General features: G+C 54.4%; 1 protein-coding gene across 1 annotated transcript; it reads right to left on the bottom strand.

The window, feature by feature from the left end:
• Window positions 1–7126: 7126 nt before the first annotated feature.
• On the bottom strand, window positions 7127–22964 carry PLD2 (phospholipase D2). Its single transcript, XM_041001148.1, has 25 exons — window positions 22891–22964; window positions 22251–22359; window positions 21994–22124; window positions 21699–21841; window positions 21177–21285; window positions 21010–21075; window positions 20838–20896; window positions 20598–20690; window positions 20328–20480; window positions 19700–19849; window positions 12366–12449; window positions 12157–12235; window positions 11363–11473; window positions 11060–11230; window positions 10620–10749; window positions 10306–10424; window positions 10095–10208; window positions 9888–9992; window positions 9612–9700; window positions 9384–9497; window positions 9139–9188; window positions 8758–8892; window positions 8493–8646; window positions 8193–8307; window positions 7127–7940 (listed from the first exon to the last, which is right to left on the bottom strand). Exons 2-25 carry the CDS (start codon window positions 22357–22359, stop codon window positions 7716–7718), a joined length of 2808 nt encoding a protein of 935 aa, XP_040857082.1. The 5' UTR covers window positions 22891–22964; the 3' UTR covers window positions 7127–7715.
• Window positions 22965–23385: the final 421 nt, after the last annotated feature.

The following is a 23385-nucleotide window of genomic DNA, read 5'->3' as shown; positions in this document are numbered from 1 at the left end:
GCCCCGGCGGGGCGGAGGCGCGAACGTGACGCGAGCGCGCCGGGCTCCCCCTCCCCCTAGGCGCCGGCACCTGCGCGCAGGCGCAATGCAGCCGGCGAAGGCGCGCGCCAGGGCTGGCGAGAAACCGGTGGGCGGCGGCCGGGGCGGGCGCAGAGCGCGCCCACCAGCTGGCGCGCGTGCGCACACACGCCTCTTCGCCTTTCCCTGTTTTTTTTTTTTTTTCTCCCCTTTGCCCTCTCTCTGTTTCTTAGTTCCTTTCTAAGATTTTCTGTGACGCCTTTCTTTCCCTTTTTCCCTCCTTTGGCGTGCCCGGTTGCCAGTCAAGCCACCCACCACCTCTGTTTGCGGGGGAAGGGGGGCGGGACTCAGCCCCCTCCATTGCTAGGGCAGTTGTTATGGTAACTCCCCACGCGAAGGCTGGGTGGCCTCTGGATGGGGCGGGCTGTCCACCCACCCAATTGCCATGGCAACGGCGGAGCCGCCAAGGGAGGGGCCTCTCCGTGAGAACTTGGCTGCGGGAACCACGTGGGAGTGGGGGGCTGCAGTGGAGAAGGCCGGGAGACCCCCGTCCTCTTCCCTGGACGCGGTGGCTAGGGTGTCTCGGATGTCAGGACTGGGACTCCGACATCAGATCTGCCACCCTGCACCTCTCCGAGCGTTGCTTGCAGCGCCCTTGGGTGCTCAGTGGAGCGGTACGTGGGGAAGAGGAGACTGGCGTGGATCACCTCAGATCTGGTCGTGTTGGTGCTGCGCCTGCTGGAGGCCGGTAGTGCTTGGTAAGGGCCAGGAGTCTTGCTCCGCGTTGGCTGACTGTTCCACCTTGAACAAGTGACTTTGCTGCCCCAGGCTTGCCTCCCTGGGTAATCCTTACAGGACTGCCAGCACCAGCCCAACTGTGGAAGACCCCACCACCAGCCCGCAGAACACTGCGCATGTGCTTGTTAGTACTGTTGGGTGCACACCCAGCCTGGCTCTGCTCCCCTCCCGAGTCATCTACCCGGAAATTTCCCTCCTTAGCCACCAGCCCTCTTAAGCTCCCACTTTCTGTCCTCTTAGTTGGCCGGATCCCCTCAAGTCTGCACTCCATGTCCAGAGGGGTGTTTCTAAAACCATCTGACCACACTCCTGTATTAAGACTCCTGCTAACGGCTCCTCTCCTCAGGGTGGACTGTGTGGGGTGTGTCAGTGCCCTGTCCCGAAGCTGCTTGCTTTTCTCCGGCCTTATGATCCAATACTTTGCTGTTGAACATCCCACAGTCCTGCTATTCTGAAATCCCTCTTCCCCAGCCTTTGCTCCACACCACAGCTCTGTCCTGTCTGCATTATCACCTCCTCCCTGAAGCCCTTACTGACTCACAAAAATTGTTTAGTTCTCCTGGTTAAGCTGCCTGGCTTAAGCCCCGAGTATTTGAATTGTCGGTTGAGTCCCTTTCATGGCAGGAAAGATCTTGTTCAGCAACAGGCCTGGCACCCACTTCTACAAGTAGCACTGAAATTAGGGAAAGCATCTGTTATCTGACTAAGGCACAGTAGTGGTTCAAGACTAAGACCGTGGGAGAGCAGGAGGGAAAAAAATCCAAAGCTAGTACTTTAGACAAGGTGCTAACCTGTCTGAGGCTCAAGTCTAATCAGCTGTAACATCAAGGTAACAATTGAGAGGGTAGAATAAAATAAAATTACGTAGGTAAAGCACTTGGAAGGTAATAGGTCCTTAATAAATTTAGTAATGCCTGAGGAGAAATATTAAAGAAATGAACGAGCAGAGATCACAGGATGGGATAATTGGCCACCCAAGACTCCAGAAACAATTATCTCACAGATGGGGAGGATGGGGACCAAGACTGGTTCTACATTGACCATTATGAAAGCGGGAGTGGTCCCAGCATGATAGCATAGTGGTTGAAGTCCTCGCTCCGGATTGGCTCAGCTATAGCTGTTGCGGTCACTTGGGGAATGAACCATCAGATGGAAGATCTTCCTCTCTGTCTGTCCTCCTCTCTGTATATCCGCCTTTCCAATAAAAAAATTAATTTTAAAAAAGCAGGAGTACAATTCCAGGAGAGAGGAGGGAACTTTGAAACATTCACAGAAAAGTGTGTATTATGAGAAAACTTCATGGCTTTCAAAATGTTAGCATCAAAATTCACGGAGTGGGTGGGTGGTGGTTGGCAGGACAGGCGGCTGGTTCACAGTGCTTGGGATGCCTGCAGATGTGCACCTTGGGAGGCAACCAGGGATGATGGCTCAATCACTTGGGTCCCTGCCACCCATGTGGAAGACCCAGATCCAGGCTGCTGCTGGCTTTCGCCTGGTCCATCCCCGGCTATTACAGACATCTGGGGAATTCACCAGGAGATAGCCGTTTCTCTCCTCACCCATACCCACACCCCAAACCTTTTAAATAAAGTAGAGGGCCCGGCACCATGGCCTAGCTGCTAAGGTCCTTGCCTTGAACGCGCCGGGATCCCATATGGGCAGCTCCACTTCCCATCCAGCCCTCTGCTTGTGGCCTGGGAAGGCAGTCAAGGACAGCCCACAGCCTTGAGCAGACCTGGAGAAGGTTCCTGGCTCCTGGCTCCAGATTGGCACAGCTCCGGCCATTGCGCTCACTTGGGGAGTAAATCATCGGAGGGAAGATCTTCCTCTCTGTCTCTCCTCCTCTCTATATATCTGACTTTGTATTGAAAATAAAGTGAATCGGGCCCGGCGGCGTAGCCTAGCGGCTAAAGTCCTTGCCTTGAATGCGCCAAAATCCCATATGGGCACCGGTTCTAATCCAGCACCATGGCCTAGCTGCTAAGGTCCTTGCCTTGAACGCGCCGGGATCCCATATGGGCAGCTCCACTTCCCATCCAGCTCCCTGCTTGTGGCCTGGGAAAGCAGTCGAGGATGGCCCAAAACCTCGAGACCCTGCACCCACGTGGGAGACCTGGAAAGAAGTTCCTGGCTCCTGGCCTTGGATCGGCATAGCACCGGCCGTTGCACTCACTTGGGGACTGAATCATTGGATGGAAGATCTTCCTCTCTGTCTCTCCTCCTCTCTATATATCTGACTTTGTATTGAAAATAATCTTTAAAAATAAATAAATAAATAAAATGACACAGAAAAATGTAAAAAAAGAAAGAAACTTAGTCTTTAATCCTGCTTTCTAGTCTGGATATGGGAAAGTTTGTTCACATATTCTCTCTGCTTTGGTATCTAAAGTTGCCCACAAGTATTACTTCAAAGGAGCCAAGGGATGGAGCATGCCTAGGAATGGAAATGGAGAACAGGTAAAACATTACATCTGAGACTAATTGCAGGAGAGCTGAAGGATGAGTGAGCACTCTGCCCACTCACCCAGGCACCCTGGGGACCTCCCACCCTCCAGGGGAGGAAGAGGTTCTTTCTTGGCACTCTGGGTCTGCAGCCAACTCTTCAAATTCCAAGCCTTCTGGCTTTTCTCCCTGGCACTGCTGTTGGTTTCTGTTTCAGACACTCCAGGACTAAGGCAGGTAGGCATCTAGCCCTGGGCCCAGCCTCCAGTGGCTGGAACCGGCTTCCCACTCCACAGTTAACGAGGCAATGGGCCCCTGGGGAAAGAAACACTTAGTCTAACAATGAGGCTAATTAACAGAATGCCAATTAGCACCCAGAGACTGCTGTCTGTGTGGGTGCCCCGGATTTCTTCCCAGAAGCAAAAAGCTGGATTCAGAGGAAAGGATGGGATGGGGCAATATTCCTGTGGTTCCCATGGTCACCCCCGGGGTACACTACTTCTCCAAGAAGGCCTCCTGAATTCCTCTGGCTGTGCTCCTCGGTTTCTTCCTGTTTCTGGGGTTAAATCCAAGATGGGGGAGAGAGGCTGGAGGAATAGGGGCTTGAGCCCATAGCCTCTGCTTTTCCTTTATTTTTAAACTGCTGCCTATGTTTTATTTTAAAGATTTATTTATTTTTTATTACAAAATCAGATATACAGAGAGGAAGATCTTCTGTCCAATGATTCACTCCCCAAGTGGCCGCAAGGGCCAGAGCTGAGCCAATCTGAAGCCAGGAGCCAGGAATTTTTTTTTTTCAGGTCTCCCACATGGGTGCAGGATCCCAAAGCTTTGGGCCGTCCTCGACTGCTTTCCCAGGCCACAAGCAGAGAGCTGGATGGAAAGTGGGGCTGCTGGGATTAGAACCAGTGTTCAAGGATAGGACTTCAACCACTGGGCTATCCAAGGGGCCCTTCCTATGCCTTATTGACAAGCAAATTGTTCAGGGGGTGGAGCCAGAGCTTAGTAGATAAACGTCAGTCTGTGATGCTGGCACCCGGCTGCCTGCTGAGAGCTTGGAAAAGCAGAGGTGGATGGCCGCTGCATCAGCTCAGCTCTGGCTGTTGCCATCTGGGGAGTGAAACAGCACATGAAACCCCTCTCTCTCCTTCTGTCTTGCAAAATTACCTTTCAAATACAAATAAGCAAATCTTTACAGAAAGAGGTTAACAAATCCTGGCACAATGGCTCAATAACTAAATTCTCACTGCGACCATCCAGGCCTGCTGAGGTCTTGGCCACACCTTCAGGTATGGGGCACAGGCATTGCCCACCCATTTCCAAACTGATTAAGAGACCACCGATGGGGAACATCTTACCTGTTGGTTCCCACCCAACAAGGAGAGGTCAGGGAACGCTTAAAATCCCAAGACCCTTCCTTAAACCATTGGTGTCCCTCCCTCCCTCCCTGGCAGGCACCCCACCTCCCGGCTTCCTTTCCGGAGGCACTTTCCCCTTCCCTCTCCCTTCTCTGCTCACCTGGTCCCTTCACAAATAAACTTTTCTATCTGCAACAGATCCCCGGCTTTTTATTTCTATAAGCTGAGGAAAGAACTCACTGGGTTTTTCTGGTAACATATTGTAAGCTTGGGGATCCTACAGGGGTACCAGTTCATGCCCCCGCTGCTCCACTTCCCATCCAGGTCCCTCCTTGGGACCCTGCATCCACATGGGAGACCTGGAAAAAGCACCTGGCTTCAGATCAGCTCTACTCATTGTGGCCGTTTGGGGAGTGACCCAGAAGATGGAAGGTGAAGACTTTAGCTGCTAGGCTACTGCGCCGGGCCCACTCTCCATAAAATCTCATCTACCTTTCTGATAAAAGTAAATACATCTTTTTAAAGACGTTCTTGGGCCCAGTGCCATGGCCTAGCGGCTAAAGTCCTGACTTTAAACATGCAGGGATCCCATATGGGTGCCGGTTCCAACCCAGGGGCCCCACTTCCCATCCAGCTCCCTGCTTGTGGCCTGGGAAAGCAGTTAAGGTCGGCCCAAAGCCTTGGGACTCTGCACCGAATGGGAGACTCAGGTGAAACTCCTGGCTTCAGATCAGCTCAGCTTGGACCACTGCAACCACATAGGGAGTGAACCAGTGGACACAAGATCTTTCCATCTTTCCTCTCTGTACATGTTCCTTTCCAATAAAAATAAAATCTTAAAAAAAAAAAAAAATTGGGCCCAGCACAGTAGCTCAGTGGCTAAAGTCCTTGCCTTGAAAGCGCCGGAATCTCATATGGACACCAGTTCTAATCCTGACAGCGCCGCTTCCCATCCAGTTCCCTGCTTGTGGCCTGGGAAAGGAGTCGGGGATGGCTTGGAACCCTGCACTTGCACGGGAAACTTGGAAGAGTCTTCTGGCTCTGAGCTTCAGATTGGCTCAGCCCTGACCTCTGCGGCTGCTTGAGGAATGAACCATCAGACAGAAGACCTTCCCCTCTGTCTCCTCCTCTCTGTATATCTGACTTTGCAATAACAATGAATGAATCTTTAAAAAAACATATTTTAGGGGCCTGCAACACAGTGCATCAGGCTAAGCCGCCTGTTACTTTGCTGGCATGCATTTCTGAGCACCATTTCAAGTCCTGGCTGCTCATCTCCCAATTCAGTTTTCTAATATGCAGGGAAGGCAGAAGAAGATGGTCCAACTATTTGGGTATCTGCCACCCATGTGGCTGTTGTGGCTACTTGTGGAGTACATTAGTGCGTGGACACCCCTCTTTTGTCTCTCATTTTCAAACAAATTAATAAAAAATTTAAGACTTAGTTTTATTTGAAAGGAAGGTTTACAGAGAGGAGAGACAGGGAGAGAGATCTTTCATCTGCTGCTTCACTTTCCAAATGGCCGCAATGGCCAGAGCTAAGCTGATCAGAAGCCAGGAGCTTCTTCCAAGTCTCCCACATGGGCGCAGATCAAGGACTGGAGCCATCCTCCACTGCCTTCCCAGGCCACAAGCAGGGAGCTGCATTGGAAGCAGAACAGTCGAGACTAGAACTATCACCCACGTGGGATCCCAGTGCTAGCAAGCACAGGATTAGCCTGTTGAGCTACTGTGCCAGCCTCCACAAGTTAGCATTTAAAAAAATAATAATAAGACTTATTTATTTCTTTACTTGAAAGGCAGAGTAGACACAACGGGAGACAGAGAGGCAGAGATCAATCTCCCATCAACTGCTTCAGTCCCCAAACGTCTGTACCACACAGGGTTGGCCAGCCCGAAGCCAGGAGTCAGGTGCTCTGTCCATTCCCTTCATAGAGGTGGCAGGAACCTAAGCATTAGTGTTGGCATCTGCTGCCTCCCAGGCACATTAGCAGGGAGCTGGGTTGCAAGTGCAGAGTAGCTAGGACTCTAAACAAGTATATGGGGTGCAGGTATCCCAAGTGGCACCACAACACCTGCCCCCCACTTTACAGTTAAAGTGAGAGCATTCCCCCAGTTCTGTCTCCAGATGCCCACCATGGCCAGGGTTGAGCCAAATCTACAAGCTAGACACTCAGTCAAGGTTTCACCTCGAGGAGTCATGAGCTCATTCATCTGAGCCATGGTCTGAATTGACAGAAGATGCTGGAGCTTGGCATTGAACTAGGGGCACTGAGACATGGGACAGGAGCACATAACTAGCATCTCAACTGCTAGGCTAAGCCCTCAGAAGTCCAGGAGGTCAGCTTGGCCCTCCCCAACCTCACGCCTATACCCTTAACCCAGGGGTACAGGGGCTTCACAGATCCAGTGTGGGTCCTTGAGCAATAGGCAGCCTGGCCGCCAGGAGTCTTCTGGGCACCCCTTCCATATCTGCAGCTCCTGCCTGTGTTGTAGCCAGGTGTCACCACGCTGACACTTTGTCCTCTCAGGGACCAGGTGACCAGGCTCCCAGAGCCACAGGCGAGTGGCACTGGGAAGCAGACAGCAGGCAGGAGAACAAGGTGGGGGAGGTAGTGAGGGGGACTGGGGCTGTGTGCAGTGGGGGAAGCGGGGGCACTACAAGGACTCAAGGACTCAGGCCCTGCCAAATGAGCCAGGCCAGAACTTTTCCACACATTTAATTACAAAATGCTTATTGAACTGATACAAAGTTAGTGTCTGTCAGCCGGCTGGCAGGGCTGGTAGGGAGTTAGTGTGTCCACAGCCTTGCCCCACCCCCGGCAAGGAGGGAGGAGGGGAAGGGGAGAGACAAAGGTAAGAAGTTGGACCCTACCAGGCCTGGCCTGGAGGGAGTCGTGGCACTTCCTGGCAGCAGTGGTTTGCCCTGGGCAGCGAAGAGGGCAGATCAACTTGGCTGTCCTTCCTCCCTCTATCCCTGGGGGCGAGTGCCTCCTCTGGCCCCTGCACCCACCCCTTCAGGAATGCTTTGTTCCCACTAATGCTGATCTCCCATGAGGTGGGGGTGGCCTGTGACCTGTCCCCAAGGCGGGGTCTTGGCTACGTCCACACCTCCTGGGGTATCATGCCTTCCTTGCTTCCCAGGGGCGGCAGCAGCGACTCTTCCTCCAAGAACTTGAGCGGAAAGTGCACCAAGTGGCCCTGGATCTGTGTCAGCTCAGACCTGGCCAAGGGAGGGCTGACCACAGCCAGGGGATCCACAGCCACGTACTCTCGCAGGGCGCGCAGTGAGCGTGTGGCATTGGACGGCAGGCAGCGGAAAATCTAGTGGGTGGGCGGGGTGGTTGGTACGGTTACTGGAGCTGGTGAGGCTTGACAGGGCTGCCCCTGATTATCCCAACCCAGCAGGACCCGACTCCTCTGCCTCCCCAACCTTTCCCCCAGCTTATCTCTCCCAACACTGACTGACAGAGTCCCCCTCCAACAAAGATGGCATGGAGGGGTCTGTCCCAGTTCCACCCAGGTTGGGCAGGATGTTGCAAGACCTCCCCTCTCCCTAACTCCCTCAGCTCCCACCTGCTCATAGATATTGGCGTTGTTCTCTGCCGTCTCTTGCCACAACTGGAAGAAAGCATCACACACAGGGTCTCGGAGATCCAGTTCTGGTCGAGTGTTTGCACCCAGCACCAAGCTACAGGAGAAAGGGGTCACGATGTACAGGTCCCCACCCAGGGAATTCAACACAGATGGGATGGACAATGGTTAACACAGCCCACATGTAGCCAACAGAATTTTCACCTGTCTGCATCCATGCTTGAGAGTCTTTTTAAAATACCCTGCCCTAACCAGGCCTCACGTTGCCCATCCCAGCCCTACCTGAAGCAGTGCTTTCGTAAGCTCAGGGCGAATCTGCCTGCCTGGTATTCGGCCCCATCCATGAGGGACGGCTCCATCTCGGTGTCCTCAATCAGCACGGCCAGCTCGCTGTCCCGCTTCCCCAGTAAGCTGCGGTCATTGATGTTGGCGGAACCTGGGTGGGGGCGCCCAATTGCTTGGCCTGCCCACTAGCCCTCAGCCCTACCTTGGCTGCTGCCCCAGCCTCCCCCACCCTTCTTCCTTCCTGCCTTCCCTCTTCACTGACCGATGATGACCGTACGGTCATCGGCGATGAGCATCTTGCTGTGGATGTAAATGAGCTCTGAGACTGGGTGCCCACCCAGCTCTCCGTGGGTGCGAAGTCCGCAGATGGAGAGATAGTCTCGCCACGCAGTCCCCACTGTGCAGAAAGGGGCGGGGGTGAGCAGTGCCTGTGGCACACAGGTGAGGTCTTGTCTAGTCTCTCCTCAATCAGAAGCCATTCCTGCAACCTATGTACACTTCTTCCTGCAGGATAAGGCTGTCCATGGCCACAATAGCTTCCCAGATAACACAACCCTGACAGCTCTCCCCCCGCAACTCCCTGGCCTCCACAGTCCCTCCCTCCCAAGGCCCAGGACTTGAGCCCCCTGAGCCCAGCACTCACTGGCTGCTTTGAGGCGATGCAGGATGGAACACTCTCCACGACATAAGGTCCTGAGAGGAGAGAAAAGGTGAGGGAGGGGCGGGCAGGAGGAGGCAGAGGGGAGGCAGGGAAGCTGCAAGAGGTTGGGGGCAGAAACTGGAGGCAGGGAGAGCCTAGGGGCCCTCAAAGATCCAGCAGGTAAGGATCAGGAGAGTTAGAAGGAGGCACAAATGGGATGGGGCCACGAGGCCACCACAGGGGAGCACCTGTATGTGAAGTGCAGAATGGCCTGGATGGAGTTGCCACCGCCCGTGGAGATGTCACCCTCGAAGCCAGGAAGCAAAGGCAAAAGCACATAGACGCGGAAACGCTGCCCCAGCCTGGGGAGAAGGGCAGAGGCAGCTGTGTGTGACAGTTCTGACTCCCCAGGGTCCCCTCCCCTGGGGCTGAGGCCACGCCCCCACCCCACCTGCCTGACAGTCCATCCTCCTTACTTGTGGGCCTTCAGGATCCTGTCCACAATCTCATCGCCCACCTTGTTTAGAACTGTGCGCCCATCGGAGCAGCTAATGAAGAACTGATTCTGGGGCAGGGAGAAAAACATGAGCCATCTCCTACCCTTGCCTTCAGCAGCCCCTTCAGCCCAGGCCTCCTCCACTCCAGGCCCAGCTACACCAGCCCTGGAAGACCGATCCCCCTCCCCATGACACCCTAAGTGTCTCTGGGCATACCCCTTCCATGGTGTGCCTCCCCCCTTGCCTCCGTCAGACCTCAATGTACAGAAAGTGGCGGCTCTCCCTGATGGTGTGCAGGTAGGCATTGAGGATGGAGTTCTCCAAGGTGCCTGCTGACCAGCGGTCCACGGACCTCAGGACCTGAAGAGAGGGTGGAGACGATGTGGTTCCTAATTTGAAGACTAATAATTGGGGGCCTTTTGGGAGGGTGGAAAGTGGGCTGAAGGGAAGGGGGGCTCTCACCTGCACAGTGGTACACTGTCCCCCCAAGATGGTGAAGGGGAGGTAGTTTGCAGTGCTGGTGGACTTGGGCAGCAGGAAAGGGTACGTGGATATCTTGTACTTGGCCTTGGTGGTCTGAGGTATCGAGATGGTACAGTCAGCAGGGGGTGGCTGACCCTGGCTCCTGTCTTCCCCATCCCTCCCTCTGGCTTCAGGTGGAAGGGGCGAGTACCTTGGTGAAGTTCCAGCGCTGGATGAAGTGGCGGGCGAGGTCACGGGCAGGTGGGCCGTGGACAACAACCCCAATGTCCCGCCATGGCATCCGGGGGGTGGTTTCCCTGTCAATGAAATCTGGGGCGGGGGCGTCCCAGGACACTGAAGGATGATCTCTCAGGGCTCTCTGGGGTGGGGGCAGGACAGACCTTGACCCAGCTCATTCCATTCTCAGTGCCCCCATTGCAACTTCTGCCCCTGTTGTCTGCACTCAGGGACTTTGCCAGGAGGATGCAGCGAAGGGCATGATGGGGGTTGGGGGGCGGGCTGTACCTTCAAAAGGCCGGTCCAGCTGCACCCAATCCTTGGTGATGAGGTTGCTGTAGTCCTTGCCCAGCCAGAACAAGTGGTTGTGAGAGAGGTCTGGGGAGGTGGCAGGATCTGGCGGTGGTTGGGAAGGCTGCTGGGAAACAGGCAGAGGCAAGGACATGTCGTGGGAGCCACTCCAAGCCAGGCCAGAGAAGCCACAAAGGGTGTGGGAGACACAGAGAACAAGAATGAGGCAGAGTTTGATTTCCCACTCTTCCCCTCTCCTTCGGGTACAGCCTTATAGGTCTCGGCGAGGAGCCAGTGGGAAGAAGGCTGGAGTTGGGGGCAGTCCCAGAAAGGGCCATGGGTGACTGGAAGGCTGGAGCTGGGAAGGGATGTGGAGTTGGGTTGTCTGAATTTGGGGGCAGTTCAGGAAGGCCTCGGGGTCAGGGCTGGGGGGTTACCTGAGAGGTGGGGGACTCAGAAGAATCGCCTAGGTCAGTCAGTCTGTACTGCAGGTCATCCCAGCGCCCATAGGCAAGGTCCAGCCCCCCTAAGAAGGCCACTACTTGGTCCACCACCAGGAGCTTCTCATGATGAGCCCACAGTGTCATATGGTCAGGGTGGCGCATCACCTGGGAGCAGGGGTGGAGCAATGCATGAGGGAGGGTGGGTTCCGGTGAGAGAAGCGAGAGGACGGGCTGGGGAAGGGGAAGTGTGCTGAGGGGGCTGCCAGGTGGGAGGGGACTCCAAGACTCAGGGGTCACCTTGATGTTGGGGTGCAGCAGCATCAGTGTCCTCTTGCTGTAACCACTGTTGATGCCCAAGGCCAGCTCCACTTCCTTAAACAGCATTACGGACACACGAACGCCCTCTTCCTGGTGGTGAGTGTGGAAATCAGGGCCTGGGAACCCATCTTCCATCCCCCCACTCCACCCCCTCCACCTCCTACCCCACCCCACCTCCTATCCTCCAGCCCAAACATCTTCCAGATCCCTCCACCAGGTCTGCAGATCCTGTGCTCTGCCTCGCTCACCCTGCTCAGCACACCTAGACCAGATGTCATGAACCTGCTCACACCCTCCTCTGTCTACCCAGCTGCTCATCCACTGTCAGTCTGCATCCACCCATCTTCCCAGTCATGCACTCGCTGGTCTACCTCCACCAGCCACCTGCCCAGCTGTCCTTCTGCCTGCCCAAAGCACACCGTTCCAGCTATCTCATGCCCTCAGCCTCCCACCCGCTCTCATGCACACATCGTTCCTTCTCCATCAGCATCCACAGAGCCTCCCTATGTCATGGCAGGCATGGAGCCCTGCACTAGAGGTAGTGAGAGCAGGGGACATGCACACACCCAAGTGACCCAGGGAAATGCAAGGGTGCTGGGGGAGAGAGGTCTCTGACAGGTGTGTGTGTGTGAGGGGGCCACAACAGGCAGATGCAAAGGGAGCAGGTGCCCGGATGGGCACGTCTCCCTCCCCTGAAGCCTCCCATTCCCTACTTCGGCCCACACTGGACAAACCCCATCATGCCCAGCCTGCTGACTGGCCACGGGCCTCACCGCCTTCCTCTTGAGCATGATGTCCAGTCTCCAGTCGTCAGAATGGGCCGGACGCTTCAAGTAAATCTCAGGACTCAACCTAGGATGACAGGCAGGCAGTGAGGGCTGAGTGAAGGCCAAGCAGCCACTCCTCTCCTCATAGTCCCTGCCCCCGCCGCCTTCACGGACTGCCCTGCCCAGCAAGCGTGGACCTTCCTTGCCAGACTCACCACCAGTCTGTGATGAAAATCTCCTCACGAGCCCGCAGGATGGCATCTGCCACTGCAGCAAAGTAGCCTGCCCCATTCACAAACCTGGGGGTGGAGGGGAGGCCAAGCCAGGGAGGTCAGGGGAGTCAGAAGCCAGAAAGTTCTGGAGAGTGAAGATGGGAGGACAGTTAGAGGTGACAGCGAGGTCAAAGATAGGAAATGATCAGAGAAGCGAGATGACATAAAAAAATGCACGAGAGTGAACTTTACCAGTAAGATCTAACAGCATGACTGAATAGAATGGATACGGGGACTGGCATTGGGCTGCAGCAGAGTAAGCCAACCTGGCATGTCACCCCACAGTGCTTGTGTGAGTCCCAGCTACTCTGCTTCCAACCTAGCTTTTTGCTAAAGAGACTGCAAAGTCAGAGGATGGCCCAAGTACTTGGGCTCTTGACAACCATATGAGAGAGCCAGAAGCTCCTGGCTTTGGATTGGCTAGCTCCAGCCAATGCGGCCATTGGGGAGTGAACCAGCAGATGGAAAATCTTTCTGTCTCTCTTTCTCTCTATGTATCTGCCTTTCCAATAAAAATAAATGAATCCTGGGCCCGGCAGCATGGCCTAGCAGCTAAAGTCCTCGCCAGGAATGCGCCAAGATCCCATATGGGCACCGGTTCTAATCCCTGCAGCTCCACTTCCCATCCAGCTCCCTGCTGGTGACCTGGGAAAGCAGTTGAGGACGGCCCAAGGCTTGGGGACCCTGTACCCATGTGGGAGACCCGGAAGAAGTTCCTGGCCCCTGGCTTCGGATCGGCATAGCATCGGCCCGTTGCGCTCACCTGGGGAGTGAATCATCGGACGGAAGATCTTCCTCTCTGTCTCTCCTCCTCTCTGTATATCTGACTTCCCAATAAAAATAAATAAATCTTAAAATAATAATAATAATAACTAGAGCCAGTGTTGTGGTGCAGCACATAAAGCAGCAACCACTTTCTGACTCTCCTCTGTTAACTTTGAATTTCAAATAAAATAAATCTTTTCTTTTTAAGATTCATTTATTTTTATTGGAAAGTCAGATATACAGAGAGGAGGAGGAAAAAGAAAAGAAGATATTCCATCCAATGGTTCACTCCCCAAGTGACCGCAACGGCTGGAGCTGAGCCAATCTGAAGCCAGGAGCTCTTTTGGGTCTCCCATGCAGGTGCAGGGTCCCAAGGCTTTGGGCCATCCTCAACTGCTTTCCCAGGCCACAAACAGGGAGCTGGATAAGAAGCAGGGTTCCCGGGACTAGAACCGATAACCATATGGGATCCGGGTGAGTGCAAGGTGAGGACTTTAACCACTATGTTACTGCGCCGGGCCCCTAAAATAAATTTAAAAGAACAGAAATAATTTTTTTAAGATTTATTTATTTTTATTGGAAAGGCGGATATACATAGAGGAGGAAAAACACAGAGAAAGATCTTCCTTCTGATGGTTCACTCCCCAAGTGAGCGCAATGGCCGGAGCTGAGCCAATCCAAAGCCAGGAGCCAGGAGCTCTTCCGGGTCTCCCACGTGGCTGCAGAGTCCCAAGGATTTGGGCCGTCCTCAACTGCTTTCCCAGGCCACAGGCAGGGAGATGGATGGCAAGCAGGGCCACCAGGATTAGAACCGGTGAACATATGGGATCCCAGGGCGCGCAAGGCGAGCACCTTAACCACTGCGCCGTGCCGGGCCCGAAAGAACTGAAATAATTTTTAATTTGTGTATTTATTTGACAGAATCAATGACAGAGAGAAAAAGAGATTTATTATTATTATTATTATTTGGCAAATCAGATTTACAGAGAGAAGGACAGAGAAAAAGACCTCCCAGAAGGACTACATTATTGTAACAACATGGGGAAAATCAGGGAATGGAATTTTGGGGAACTCCAGTCTCTACGAAATTGTACCATAAAATTTTTAAAAATAAAAATAAAAATTCAACAACACAACAACAACAACAAAAAAGATCTTCCATCCACTGGTTCACTGCCCAAGCAGCCGCCATGACCAGAGCTGAGCCAGTCTGAAGCCAGGAGCCTCCTCTGGGTCTCAAGGCTTTGGACCATCCTCAGCTGCTGTCCCAGGCCACAAGCAGAGAGCTAGAAGGGAAGTGGGGCAGCTGGGATACAAACTGGCGCCTATATGGTATCCTAGAGCATGCAAGGCAGAAACTTTAGCCACCGGGCTACCGCACTGGGCCTGAGAGAAATCTTTCATCTGCTGCTTATCTTCCCAAATGCCCACAGCGGCCAGGGCTGGGCCATACTGAAGCCAGGAGTTCCATGCACATTGAACCAGGGTCTCTCACACACGCGGTAGGGATTCAAGTACTGGAAGCATCACTTCCTGTCTGCCCCCTTCAGGGTGTGCAGTGAGAACTGGAGCCAAGGCTCGAGCTCAGACATTGCAATATGGGATGCAGGTATCCCATGTCGGCAGCAATCACTCTACTGCAACACAGGTCCCTTTAATAACTTTTCAAAACTTGCTAGATTGGCAAAAGTTAAAACTGAGCTGGTGTTTGGCCTAGTGGCTGCCCTTGACTGAGATGCAAGCGTCCCAGGCTTTGACTCCTGCCTACAGTTTCTCCGCAATGCAGATGCTAGCGGGCAGCCAAGTGATGGCTGGGTGCTTGCCGCCTGTGTGGGAGCCCTGGGTGCCGTTCTGGTCCTGGCTTTGCCCTGACCCAGCCACGGTTGTTGTAGACATTTGGGGAGCAAATGAGCAGATGGGGGCTCTGTGTCTGTGTCTCTTACCAAAAAAAAAAAGTGCACATAATTAGTAACACTCAGTATTCGCAGATGGGGAAGTGAGCGTTCTTGCAGACTATGGAGATATATGTTAATTATATGAGCCTTCCAGAAGATAATTTGGCAGTATCTATCAAGATAGTAAATGTGTATATCCTTTAATACCATTAAATACACATAGTAAATCTGTTTTTTTTTTTTAAAGATTTATTTATTTGAAAGGCAGTTACAGGGAGAGAGAGGGATACAGAGACAGAGAATCTTCCATCTGCAGGTTCACTCCTCAAGTGGCCACAAAGGCAGGGGCTGGATCATGCCAAGCCCAGGAGGCAGGAACAGGGCAAGCAGGGTCTCGAGCACCTGGAGCACCTTTTGCTGCTTTCCTAAATACACTAGCAAAATCAGACTGCAAGTGGAGCCTCTGGGACTCAAACCAGCGCTCCCAAGGGGATGCTGACCCCAGTCATTCTTTGTCTCTTTCTAGGACTGAGTTTTATATTAAACGCTCACGCAGTCTGTGTTCATCACAGCACTGTTTGTAAGAATGAAAAATGGAATACCATCTAAATGCCTAATCTCACATATATTAAGCAAAAAAAAAAAAAGCTGGAGGAGTGAATGATTTCATTTACATTAAAACAAAAAGAAACATATGTGCATGCACATACAAAAATACTCAGGGAAGAATCTAGGAGGATAAATATTAAACGGTTGCCAGAAACTGGTGCTGTGAAGCAACAGGTAAAGCTGCCACATGTGACACTAGTATGGCACAGCTGAGTGCCAGTCTGAGTTTTAGCTGTTCCACTTCCAATCCAGTCCCTCACAGGGCACCCAGAGAAGGCAGCAAGTACTTGGGCACTGCCACCCACATGGGAGCCCCAAGTGGAGCTCCTGACTGCTGAGTTTGGTCTGACCCAGACCTGGCTGGGATTTAGGGAGTGAACCAGCAGATGTAATAGAACTGCCTGCCTTTCAAATAAAACATAATAATAATTAAGGGACACACAACTGTTGCTAGGGTTACTTTTGAGAAAAGAAATGAGATTGTCAGGGGAGGGTATGGCGAAGAATAAAGAAGGGGGTGTGCCATGTGGAAAGACTTTCATTTTTGACCTAATGTGTAATACTTGAGAGCTTAACAGTCTAGTTGATGGGCCTGACTAAGTAGCCTAGCGGCTAAGGTCTTTGCCTTGCATATGCCAGGATTCCAGATGGACACTGGTTCGTGTCCCAGAGGCCCCACTTCCCATCCAGCTCTGTGCTTGGGACCTAGCAAAGCAGCAGAGAACGGGCCAGAGCCTTGGGACCCTTCACACACACATGGGAAATCCAGAAAAGGCTCAGGCTCCTGGCTTTGTATTGGCCCAGCTCCAGCTCTGGCTGTTGTTGTCACTTGGGGAGTGAATCATCAAAAAGAAGATCTTCCTCTCTGTCTCTCCTCCTCTCTGTATATCTGCCTTTCCAATAAAAATAAATAAATCTTAAAAAAAATAATAAGAACAGAATATTAGCCCACTTTTCACGAGGCTGTATGACCTTTGGCAAATTACTTAACCTCTCCTTGGCTCAGTTTTCTCATCAGTAAAATGGATCCATCAGTAAAATGGACAGAACTTCTATCCCTGCCTCATAATGTTGTTGTGAAGCTCCAATAGGCTAATATGAGACACTTCAAGAAGTTCATGGAAAAGTCACATCAAAAGTCACATCAAAAGATGCTTACAGAGGCTACTATTGTGCAACAACAGGTTGAACTATGTTCAGACTCCTGGGTGCTGCATTCCACTTCTGATCCGGCTCCCTCCTGGTACTCCTGGGTACTTGGGGCCCTCCTACTCACAGAGAAACCCAGATGGAGTTCTGGGCTCCTGGTTTTGGCCTAGCACTGGTCATTGCAGCCATCTGTGCAGTGAACTGGCAGAGAGATCTCTCACTCTTACTCCTCTCTTCTTCCCTCCCTCCTTTTCTGTCATTCTGCCTTACAACAACTTTAAAAAGAAAAGGGGGGGGGATGCCACCATGGCCTAGTGGCTAAAGTCCTCACCTTGAATGAGCCAGGATCCCATATGGGGGCCGGTTCTAATCCCAGTGGCCCCACTTCCCATCCAGCTCCCTGCCTATAACCTGGGAAAGCAGTTGAGGACGGCCCAAAGCCTTGGGACCCTGTACCTGTGTAGAGACCCTGGGGAGGCTCCAGCCTCCTGGCTTTGGATCAGGGCAGCTCCGGCCATTGTGACCATTTGGGGAGTGGCTCAGTGGACAGAAGATCTTACTCTCTGTCTCCCCTCCTCTCTATATAGCTGACTTCCCAATTAAAAAATATATAAAATAAATATTAAAAAAGAAAGAAAGAAAGAAAGCAGCTCCTGGCTCCTGCTCCTGGCTTCTGATCAGATTTGGCCATGGCAGTCGCTTGGGGAGTGAATCAACAGACTGAAGATCTTTCTGTCTCTCCTATTCTGTAAATCTGAGTTTCCAATAAAAATAAATAAACCTTGTTTTTTTTTTAAAGAGGTCTTATATGCATAGACTTCTAAGTGTTAATTCCATTTCCGTGAACTTTCTGAAATATTCTCATCCATGCAGAACACTTTGTTTCTAGCAGACAGTAAATGTCTCAAAAGCATTAAGCATTAACGTTAAAAACAGAAGCTTGGGCAGGAGTTTAAGCTAGCAGTTTAGGACACCCATCTCCCACATTTGAGTAATGGGCTCAATTCATAGCTCCAGTTCCTAACTCCAACTTCCAGCCACAACGCAGAAGCCAGGAGGCAGCCATGATGGGCTCAAGTTGTCAGGCACCCGATACCCACTTGGGAGACATGACTGAGTTTCCAGCTCTAGGCTTTGGTCCCAACCTAGCCCTGGCTGTTGTGTGCATTTAAGAAATGCTCTTTGGGCCCAGCGGCATGGCCTAGTGGCTAAACTCCTCGCCTTGCACACGCCGCCAGGATCCCATATGGGTGCCGGTTCTAATCCCGGCAGCTCCACTTCCCATCCAGCTCCCTGCTTGTGGCCTGGGAAAGCAGTCGAGGATGGCCCAAAGCCTTGGGACCCTGCACCCATGTGGGATACCGGAAGAAGTTCCTGGATCCTGGCTTCGGATCGGCATAGCGTTGGCCGTTGTGCTCACTTGTGGAGTGAATCATCGGACGGAAGATCTTCCTCTCTGTATCTCCTCCTCTCTGTATATCTGACTTTGCAATAAAAATAAATAAATTTTTTTAAAAAAAAGAAATGCCCATCATGTGTGTCTATTTCTGCTTCTGTGTCTCTCAATGTCTCTGTGCCTCTCAGATAAATAAATAATTATTTACAGGGGAAGGCATCTGAAGCAGCTGTTGAGGACAACCACATCCCACACATCCCATTTCCAAGGGTTCAGATTCGATACCTGCCTCTGCTCCTGACTCCAGCTTCCTGCTAACGCAGCCCTTGGGAGGCAGCAGAGATGGCTCAAGTCACTGGCTCCCTGCCACCCATCTGCAAGACCTGGGTTGAGTTTGCAGCTCCTGGCTGTCGCCTCATCCTAGGCCTGGCTGTAGGGACACTTGGGAAATAAACCAGAAGATAGGCGCTCTCTCTCTCGAATAAACAAACATCAAGAACAAAACAAAAGGGCCAAGCATGATGGTTCAGTGGCTAAGTCCTTGCCTTGCATGCGCTGCGATCCCACAGGGGTGCCTTTTCATGTCCCTTCCAGCTCCCTGCTTGTGGCCTGGGAAAGCATGGAAGATGGCCCAATGCCTTGGGACCCTGCACCTGCATGAGAGACCTAGAAGAAGCTCCTGGCTCCTGGCTTTGGATCGGCTCAACTCTGGCCCTTACGGCCACTTGGGGAGTAAACCAGCAGATGGAAGATCTTTGTCTCTCCTCTCTGTAAATCTGTGTTTCCATTACAGAATAAGCAGATCTTAAAAACAAAAATTTTCATCTCAACACCAACTCCTCTGGGGTGAGAGGGGCAATGCAATCCATGCCCACCCATTCCCATGATAAAGCTCACCCTCGTCAGCTCAGCATGAGCTGTCTGCCAGCTTCCAGACCCTACTCTCATGTCTTCCTCTCTGCTTTGCGGCACGATCCCAGACACGCCAGGCTGTTTTTGTCAGTCCTGCCTGGACTGCCCTTCTCCATTTTCTTGATCTTGTTAAGGCAGACCTCGGGGTACTGCCTTCTAGAAACTCATCCGGATGCCCCCCTCCATCCTCATGCTCCCTTCGCAGTATCCATCACATGACATAGTGACCTGGATCACCTGTCTCCTTCAACCACAGAAGCCTCGGTCCTGGTGCTTAGAAAACACTAAAATGAAGGGACCTATGGGAGGGATGTGTGATCATGCAGAGCCAGTCTGTGCGGTACCAGAGATTTGAAAGGCTTTAAGAGGGTGGAAAGGTCAGGGGTCAGAAGGGAGACAGGAGGACCAAGCTGGTGAAAAAGACTGGCGGCCAGAGAGATGAGAGAAGTCAAGGGGTCGGGGAGGAGGGGAGTCGCTGACGTCAGAAGGGGTCTAATGAAAGACATGCAAGGGGAGAGGGTCAGGGACAGAGACTGAGTTCGGTGTCTCACCACCGGGCCAAGGTCCCGGGCCGGGGTGGGGCGTAGCTGTCATGCCGATGGAGCTGCAGGAAGTCTCTGCCGAGGCCCTGGGCCAGCTCGGTAATCTCCTGACCCCACCACCGCGCCTGCCGGTAGCTGCCACACTTGAGGATCAAGGACCTGGAGGCAAATGAGGACTGTGCCACTCTCAGCCTGGCACTTCGCATCCACTGTCCTGCCAAAGCCCTCCGTGCGTGGACTATCCTCAGTTGCTACCTCCTCCCTCAGTCCTTAACTGAGACTCATTATGTCTGTGGGTCCAGCAACAGTTCTTCCTGTCTGGGATCCCCTAAAACTAGGATGGAACCCAGCACTCAGGTTTGTTGAATGAATAAATAAGAATGTAGTTGCTTTTTAACCCTCTCCCCCTACCGTCACCACCTCTACCTCAGGCTTATCCTGACTCTCTTCTCAGGCACATAGATGCTAAGAACATCCCAAGTATGTGGCTGGACCAGTTCCCAGGTTCAAGACTGATTGGATCCAGGAGTGTGAAAAACACTTTCTTCCTCTTTCCCAGGGTTCCTCTGTAGGTACCCTCCCCTCCCCCAGGGTGGCAGGCTGGGTCCCCTTCCCCTGACCCCTGAGAAGGCCTCACCTGTGAGAGGTGTCAATCCGCACCCCATACCGGGCCTCCGTGCTTCTCTTGCCCACCTGCACCTGGAAGCCAGGGTCGAAGAGCTGGACGAAGGAGATGGCCCCAGTCTCCAGTCTCATGTACAGTAGGAAGGAGTCCTTCACCACCAACCACCTGCATGAAAGGGATACAGTTCCTCCCTGCCCTCTGCCTGCCACCCCGCCCCCAGCACCCCTATCATCCCCCTGAGGGTCCCTCTGCTCCATCCAGCTGCTCAGTCCCAACCCTCACCTCTTGGACCAGCGATAGCAACCTTGGTCTCGGCCACAGCAGGTGAGGCCAGGAACGCGGTGGCCACCGGAACGCTTACGGATCACACCCTCCCTGGGGGGACCACCAGGAGATGTGGGATGAGGAGAGTGACACCCCCACCCTGCCCATGGCCACCCTGTTCTCCCTCTTCTAGGGCAGGAAGAACCCAAGCAGTGGCATCTGCAGATGCCTGGGTGGGGAGGGGTGTCCCACACTCACAAGCCTTTGGAGCCCAAGTCTGGGATAAAGGACAACTGGCTGACTTCCAGGAACTCTGTCTGCAGAGGAAGACAAACACTCAGAGGAGACCCCCTGGCTCTAGGCCCACCACCCCACCTGAGGACCTGCTGCTTCCCCCAATAAAAGGCCTGTGCAAGTCCCTGGACCTCACCATGGCATGGTAGTTGCGGTAAAATGACATGGTCAAGAGGCGGTTGAGGTAATTCTCCAGGTATTTCTGAAGTGGGAATGGGAGAGAGAAAGCCAGACGGAACCAGGTGCAACCAGAGCCATCTGTACACAGGATGCCTTCCCAGAGGGCCTGGCATGCACCCGCACCTGTTTACTGGCTGCCTGTCTGCTGGAGCCTTCAGCACCTGCTCGGGGTAGAGAAGGGATCGCCCTGTCGGCAGCAGATTCTCGTGGGGGAGAAGAGGCAACAGCAAAGCTGTGGGAGGGAACATGGACAGGTCAGGGCCCCAGGTCAAACCTGGAGAGGGAGGAGGAGGCTGGGCTGCTGGGGTTTGGGAGGAGGGGAAGGTGTCAGGAGGCTGACACAAGACAGGCCCCCCAGTCCTGGGAATGGAGACAGGAGAAGGGAGGCAGGGGAGAGGCTGCCACAGCCACTTCAGGCATCCAGCCCAGCTGAGATGTTGGCAGGAACTGACGGCCAGGGATAGCTGAGCCGGGCGAATTGAGTTCCCTAGTAACCAGGGTCAGGGGAAGGGGCCGCCAAGGGGGGGGGCTGGTGGGGAGGGGAGGCAGAGGGGGGGCAGGGAAGTGCCTGGAGGGCGGGGGTGGTGACTGTCCCAGGGGAAGAGCATGTCTGCCTTTTGCAGGGTGCTGCTGGGGCCCCCTCACCGGGCCAGAGGGAGCAAACTCATGAGGACTTTGTGTCTCAGGAGGTCCCGGTGCAGTTCTTGGAAGTGCCGGAATTTCTTCTTGGTGGTCCAGGTGAAGTCACCATGAGTCAGGCGAACAGAGTACAGAGTACAGGTTCCCACCTGGGGAAGGGAGCTGCTTGACCCACATTTCCCAGGGTCAGGAGCTGACCTCCCTTCTCCTCTTTCCCTACCCCTCTCCTCCCTGGCCAGCCCTCCACCCCTTCTACACACACACACACACACAGAGACACACACACGTTGCCCCCAGCCACCTTGGATCCACTGGTGTATCTCTCGGTGCCCACCACCTGGGCTATGACAGGCACTCCGGGAGCAAACACCAAGGGGTGCACCTTCAGAGGTTGGAGGTCGTAGATGGCCAGGAAGGGGTGCATCCGGTCGGCTGTCAGGAGACAAAGCCCAAGGCTGGCTGGAGGCCCCAGGACGACCATCACCCCACCGCCCTTCTGCCCACCTGCCCGTCTGCCCGCCCAGGCCACCCCAAACCAGCACCTCGGTTCCTGAGTACCTGGATCCTCTCCTTCTCTCAGAGTGTCCACCTCATCAGGCTCCATGTGTAGCTGGCTGGAATCCAGGTCGTCCCCACCGGAGAAGGGGCTCCCCGGGGTGGCCGCCATCTAGGAATACGGGACAGAAGGGACGCCTCAAGGAGCCCGCCCGCACCCCTAGCACTGGCCTCCCCGGCGCGGTCCCCCACGGCCCCCACGGCCTCCCCCGGCCCTGCCACCGCGTCCAGGCCCCTCCCAGCCTCTCTGGGACAAACTCCATCCCCAACCCCAGGATGCTGAAGCACTCAGCTCCGCCCCCTTGTCCCGTAACTCGGGGCCCTGGGGTACACCCAACCCGGCCCGGACGCCCCAAACTAGGGCAGCGCAGAAACCGGCAGAGAGAAAAGGGCTCCCCGGGAGGGATGCGCAGAAGCGCGGGGCCACGGCCCCCTCGGGCTGCGCCAGGACCGGCGCGGGGATCCCGGCGGGAAGGAGGAAGTTCCGCGCCCCCCTGCCCCGGGGAGGAGATCCCCTCCCCGCAATCTGAGCGTGCGGCTGAGTCAGCGGCTCCCGCCCATCCCAGCCGGCCCCGGTCCGGGCCGCGCCCGACTTCCGGGGCGCGGGACCTCCGCGGAGACCCCAGCCCCGCAGCCCCCTCACCCTGGCCGCTCGCGCCCCGCGTCCGCGCGGCTCCGCCAGCCGAGCTTGCAGCGCACTGCCGGAGCCGGAGCCGGAGCCCACACCCCAGCGGGCCGGGGCGGGGCCGGGGCTCGGGCCTCCCTCGGGGGCGGGACGGCCTCCCCCGACTGGCCTCACCTCCGCGGGATTCTCGTCGGCCGCCTGTCCCGCCCCTGCCGCCCTCACCGCCCTCTGCCCCGGGTCCGCCCACCGCCCGGGGACCGCCGTGGCCTGGCCGAGCCCGCGCCGTCGGTCCCAGAGTGTCCTGTCGCCACCCAGTGTGCGCTCGGGCTGCGCGCACTCCGCCGGCCGCGACCTCGGCGGTGGGGGAGCCTGCAGGTGCACCCTCTTGCCCTGGCCTGCTGAGAACCACCGCAGGGCTGGCTCGGACAGTGTTTGTGGAGGGCAGACAAGAGGTTTGGAAAAGCGCCGGTGCGGGGTGACTGCAAGTTCAGTAATGTTATTGAAAGCTTGCGT

The sequence above is a fragment of the Ochotona curzoniae genome, unplaced genomic scaffold (assembly GCF_017591425.1).
Source record: "Ochotona curzoniae isolate NIBS_2020 unplaced genomic scaffold, NIBS_Ocur_1.0 scaffold_2453, whole genome shotgun sequence".
NCBI lineage: Eukaryota > Metazoa > Chordata > Mammalia > Lagomorpha > Ochotonidae > Ochotona > Ochotona curzoniae.
The sequence above is the reverse complement of the archived record's forward strand: the minus strand, read 5'-3'. Positions and strand labels throughout refer to the sequence as shown.

Excerpts from the sequence above, each read along its gene's own strand:
- PLD2 (XM_041001148.1), bottom strand. The coding sequence starts at position 22,359 with ATGGCGGCCACCCCGGGGAGCCCCTTCTCCGGTGGGGACGACCTGGAT. Across the intron at positions 21,842-21,993 it reads GATACACCAGTGGATCCAAG|GTGGGAACCTGTACTCTGTA; the intron begins GTGGCTGGGGGC and ends TCCCTTCCCCAG. Across the intron at positions 20,691-20,837 it reads GACTTGGGCTCCAAAGGCTT|GGAGGGTGTGATCCGTAAGC; the intron begins GTGAGTGTGGGA and ends TGGTCCCCCCAG.